This window comes from Galeopterus variegatus, unplaced genomic scaffold, assembly GCF_000696425.1.
Source record: "Galeopterus variegatus unplaced genomic scaffold, G_variegatus-3.0.2 Scaffold958, whole genome shotgun sequence".
Classification (NCBI taxonomy): domain Eukaryota; kingdom Metazoa; phylum Chordata; class Mammalia; order Dermoptera; family Cynocephalidae; genus Galeopterus; species Galeopterus variegatus.
Window position 1 is genome coordinate 440,587 of NW_007727069.1, and position 5,439 is coordinate 446,025.

Consider the following 5,439-nt stretch of genomic DNA (forward strand, 5'->3'; position numbering starts at 1 on the left):
ATGCCTTTTCTTTTTTTCCTTTCTTCCCTTTTTGTCTTTTTTCCTGTCCGGCAACGGATCGCAACCCTCAGTGTCGCGCCCGTACCAGACCGGGACCGGCAACGGGATCGCAACCCTTGGCGTCGCGCCTGCACCTCGCTCAGCCAGCAAGCGGGAACCGGTCCATATGTGGGATCCAAACCCTCGGTAGGAGCGCCGCCGCGCTCCCAAGCGGCGCACTGTAGCAGTGTGCCACCGGGCTGGCCCTGTGTTATGCCTTTTCTGCCATAACTCAGCATAGGCTGTGGCAAGGAGCCATGCAGCTTCCCGAATGTTTTGCTGCTTAGAAATTTCTTCTGCCAGATACCCTGGGTCAGCACCTTGAAGTTCCACATTCCATAAAACTTTCAGGCATGAACAGAATGCAGCCAAGTTCCTCAAGTTCCTTGCCAGTTCATAGCAAGGGTGATCTTTGCCCCAGTTTCCAAAAAGCTTTCTTATTTCTATATGAGACCTTCCTAGAATGGTCTTTACAGTCCATATTTTTAATAGCATTCTGATCACCACCATCTAACCAGTCTCTAAGATGTTCTAAACTCTCCTCACCAGAATCTAGGCTTTTCTTAGTCTGTTCCTCCAAATTCTTCCAGCCTCTGCCCAATACTCAGTTCCAAAGCCACTTCCACATTTTCAGTTATTTCTTATCAGTAACACTCCTGTTCTCTAGTACCAATTTTCTATATTAGTCCATTTCTGTTGTTTATAACAGAAATACCTGAAACTGAGTAATTTGTAAAGAAACAATATATATTGCTTACAGTTCAGAGGCTGGGAAATGCAAAGTCCAGGGAACGTTTATGGCGAGGGCCGCCTTGGTGGTGACTTCAGTGATGTAGGATATCACACACTGCAAGAAAGGAAGGGGGAGGAGAGAGACACTTTCATGTGCTCTCCTTTTTTTTTTTTCTTAAAAGATGACCGGTAAGGGGATCTCAACCCTTGGCTTGGTGTTGTCAGCACCACGCTCAGCCAGTGAGCAAACCGGCCATCCCTATATAGGATCCGAACCCGGGGCCTTGGTGTTATCAGCACCGCACTCTACCGAGTGAGCCACAGGCCGGCCCTCATGTGCTCTCCTTTTAAAACCAACAGAACCACACCCGTGACCAACCTCCCCAGGGTTTTTAACATAATATTTATGTAAGGTATGAATGAATAGAAGTACATAAATAGGCTTATCTGTAACTTTTTTTCTAAACTTTCTATATTATTATTCTGATTTAGAGAAAAAAGACTAAAGGAGGGCTGGCTGGTTAGCTCGGTTGGTTAGCACAGAGTTAACAACACCAAGGTCAAGGGTTTGGATCCCTGTATAGTCCAGCCACCAAAAACAAGTAGTAGAGGAAGAAATGCTGTGTGGGGACTAGCTCCTGGCCTTGCAGCCCTTCCTTCGTTACTGAGGTGGCTGCGCGTCTCTGTGACGATGCAAATGCAGAGGGTATGCCTGTGTCCTGTGCCCGTGGTTCATAGGTGGCTGGGGAACATCATCAAACAACAGTCCTGGGAAGTTGTTTCTCATCCCTGCTTTCCTCTGGTGGAAACAGAAATCCAAGGAATACCAGACATGCTCCTGCCCCAAAGGGAAAGGGCAGTGCACTAGTGGTCAGGAAGGCTCTGGCCCGATGGCTTTTGTGCAGAGCACACTGGATGTGCTCGTGGCACTGGGAGTAACTGCAGGGCTGCTGGGAGCCAGTGACAATGACTGGAAGAATTCTGAAGATGGGGTACCCCTGAGGTGTTTGGCTTGGTTTTTCTCTGGTCTTACCAGAGGGCACAGATGGCTGTGTTTCCTGTTTATAAAGCTGGTGTTATGCCCTGTTGGTTCCCACATATTTCTGCAGAGCCTTCACATGTAACCACTTCTAATGGCCTGGAAATGCCCCATTTTCAGAGTAGTGACTTTCCTGATCGCACTCTGGTTGGATGTTCTGGCTGCACACCTGCTTTCTCACATTGCAGATCACTGTACGGTGGATGCCTCCTGCAAATACCCCCGGAAGCGGAGCTCCTGGGCCCTGTGGGATGGATGATCAGGGCCCAGAAGATCCTCTGCTCCTGCTCAGCCGTGTGCCCCTCTCTCTGATCCCAGGCAAAGAGGCCATGCTGCGGCAGAAGGATTACGAGACAGCCACCCTCTCGGAGATCAAGGCTCTGCTCAAGAAGCACGAGGCCTTCGAGAGTGACCTGGCCGCTCACCAGGACCGCGTGGAGCAGATCGCTGCCATCGCGCAGGAGCTCAAGTAGGCCCGTCCCCAGACCCCCCACCCTTTGGCAGCTCGTGAGGGGCTGGGCTCAGCTTTCTCAGCTGCTGTGGGAGGTGGGGGTGCGGCTGTGGAAGTGAGGAGGGTGCCCGGGCAGGAAGGGAGTTGAGGCAGAAGATAACAAATGTCCCTCCTGGTGGGGAATGAGTCTGTGACCACTCCCTTCCTGTTGCAGGCTTTCAGTCCTCGCCTGTAACTCATACGGGACCAGAGGATGACCAAGCCTAGTTTCTTGCTGGGCCTTGGCGGCTCCCTGCCATGAAAAATGGGGGTCAAGGCTGGCATCACCTCCAGCCTTCATTGGAGTGGGGACCGTTGGACAGGAGGACTGGCCTTCTTTGGTCACCTCCCTGCCGGTCTCTTGAAAGCCAGTGAAAGGTGCCAATCATAATCTGGAAAGACACAATCTCAGACGCTATATTTCTGAATGTTGAAATCCCCAAAATCAAAATCTCTAAAATCTAAAATCCTGAAAATCACAGTAGTGAAAGATCAAAATCCCAAAAATATAATTCTGGAAAGTAATTTTAAAAAATTATTTAAAGATGTTTTATTTACATTTTTAAAAGGGGATTTATTTGAGAGACATAAAAACTTGACAGAACATAGGCCACTTTATCCAATAAAATAGGCAATTATAACATACATTTTTGCAAGCACACTCAAGTATACTAGCTACAGTTGTATGGATATAAGAGTTATGAGCAGACAAACTATTCATAGAGAAATAGGTGAAAAAGTGAAACGTATAAACGTATTTCATCACTATGGTTGGTAATTGTGTGCACCCAGCTTTATGACTGCGGTCATCTGAAATACTGTGATGGATAACCTAAGTCTTTTGATGATGAGATCAAAAACCACGATGGTTCAGCACCACATATCCAGTTGTCCAAAGAGCTGAGATCTTGAGGAATTTTATCTTTCACAAATGCAGACATACAGAAAAGACATGTCTTCTTTTATTGAGGAAGTTTCCACTATTTTACTTACATGCACAATGCTTACACTCAAATTCAGTGCTATCATAATGCACTTCTGTGGAGTTAAGTTTGCAAAAAATGCATAAGATGATTTAGAACTCAAAGTCTTTACATAATTTATACCTCCAGTATTGAAAATGATGCAAAAAAGAAATATATTAGCATAGCAAATTGTAAAAAAGAATCCCAACAATTTAAAATAGTGGGGGAAAAAACTTAAAATTGGATTTCAACATTTGGGGTGTTAATCTTTTGGGATTGTAAATTTGGGGATTTTAGATGTTAGGGTTTTTTTTTGTTTATTTGTTTGTTTTGTTTTTAATTTAAAAGATGACCGGTAAGGGGATCTTAACCCTTGACTTGGTGTTGTCAGCACCACGCTCTCCCTAGTGAGTGAACTGGCCCATCCCTATATAGGGATCCAAACCTGTGGCCTTGGTGTTATCAGCACCACACTCTCCCAAGTAAGCCACGGGCTGGCCCAAGATGTTAGGGATTTTAAGACTTTAGAGATTTTGATTTTTCAGGATTTTGATCTTTGTGGATTTCAGCATTTGGGATTATAGTGTTTGAAGTTGTATCTTTTGGAATTATGGCCCAAATCTGCCAAGGAGGTGGGAGTGGGAGGGGTGCTTGGAGGGTCTCATGAAGGGAGCACCCCTGGTTCTTCGGCACCACTGGTGCCACTGCTACCCCTAGTCCCAGGAAAAGGGAGAGCGGACCATAGATTTAACCTAGGTCACCTGACTTCCTTGTCTTCTCCCTCCCCAGTGAGCTGGACTATTACGACTCACCCAATGTCAACGCCCGTTGCCAAAAGATCTGTGACCAGTGGGACAATCTGGGGGCCCTGACTCAGAAGCGGAGGGAGGCTCTGGAGGTGAGGAGCCCCAAGGGAGATGGAGGCCCGCATCTAGCAGCTTCTGTGTGTGCCCCTTCTTGCTTCTTGACTCTCTTAGCTTTGGGCTAAAGGACTCCATGGGTTCCCTGGACCTCCCTCACCCCTGGCCTAACTGGAAGATCCACTTTGGCACAGGATGTGGACTTTGCCCTGATGAAGATACCTCCTCTCTTGCCCTAACTGTGTTTGGTGCTCTTAACAGCCCAACCCCAGCTGCTTGGGAACTTTCCTGTTTTGCAAGCCTGACTCTCTGGGGCCAGGCCAGTTGATTCCAGTGCAAGGTGGTCTATATGCCCATCAGACCCAGTGCCCCAGGGAGAGCTTGTTCTTCCTGCCTGATTTAGTCTGTGCTTCTAGACCCGGGCCCCTGGGAGCTCACCAGGAGGATCTTGATTGGATGGGGGGTGATTGTGGCTATCACTCTGCTTAACATCCCCACTCTGTTTGGCACTTCCAGCGGACAGAGAAACTGCTGGAGACCATTGACCAGCTGTACTTGGAGTATGCCAAGCGGGCTGCGCCCTTCAACAACTGGATGGAGGGGGCCATGGAAGACCTGCAGGACACCTTCATTGTGCACACCATCGAGGAGATCCAGGTGTGCCACACACCCCTAGCCACCCATGGCCCACACTCTGCAGGTCATACTCCTGCAGGACTGCCCCTGTAGGCAGAGGATTAAGGAAAAGCAACCCATGGATTTTATAGATCTGAAACCTTTGTATTTTGTTTATCTTGATTAGGTAATATATGAACATAGTATAAAATCCCAAAGATGAAACAGGTGTATGATAAGGTCTGCCTCCTACCCCTTACCCACCAGCCCCACGTTCCCCTCCCCAGAAGTAGGCAGTGTGACCATACCGTCTCTGCACACACAAGCAAATATTTATATTTACATGTTCTTCTCCACACCCTTTTTTTAAACACAAAAAGTAGCTTTTATTATATACTGTATCCTAAACCTTTATTTTTAGTTTAATATTTATCTTGGAGCTCACTTCATATCAATTAAGTGCTTCCTCAGTCTTTTATACAGCCACAGAGTATTCGATGTAAACGGTTTTACAAAGGGGCTGGCCTGTGGTGCACCTGGGAGAGTGTGGTGCTGACAACACCAAGTCAAAGGTTAAGATCCTCTTACTGGTCATCTTTTTTTTTTTTTTTTGCCTTTTTGTCTTTTTTCCGTGTCCGGCAACGGATCGCAACCCTCAGTGTTGCCCCCGTACCGGACCGGGGACCGGCAACGGGATCG

At 47.3% G+C, this 5,439-nt stretch overlaps 1 protein-coding gene across 2 annotated transcripts in view; it reads left to right on the plus strand.

The window, feature by feature from the left end:
- Positions 1-5,439, plus strand: part of ACTN1 (actinin, alpha 1) — a 49,805-nt gene that overhangs the window by 33,220 nt on the left and 11,146 nt on the right. For both annotated transcript variants that reach the window (XM_008573715.1, XM_008573716.1), the window contains exons 11-13: positions 2,129-2,279; positions 4,055-4,163; positions 4,642-4,782. In XM_008573715.1, the coding sequence (XP_008571937.1) occupies positions 2,129-2,279; positions 4,055-4,163; positions 4,642-4,782 (401 nt within the window). The remainder of the gene's footprint in view (positions 1-2,128; positions 2,280-4,054; positions 4,164-4,641; positions 4,783-5,439) is intronic.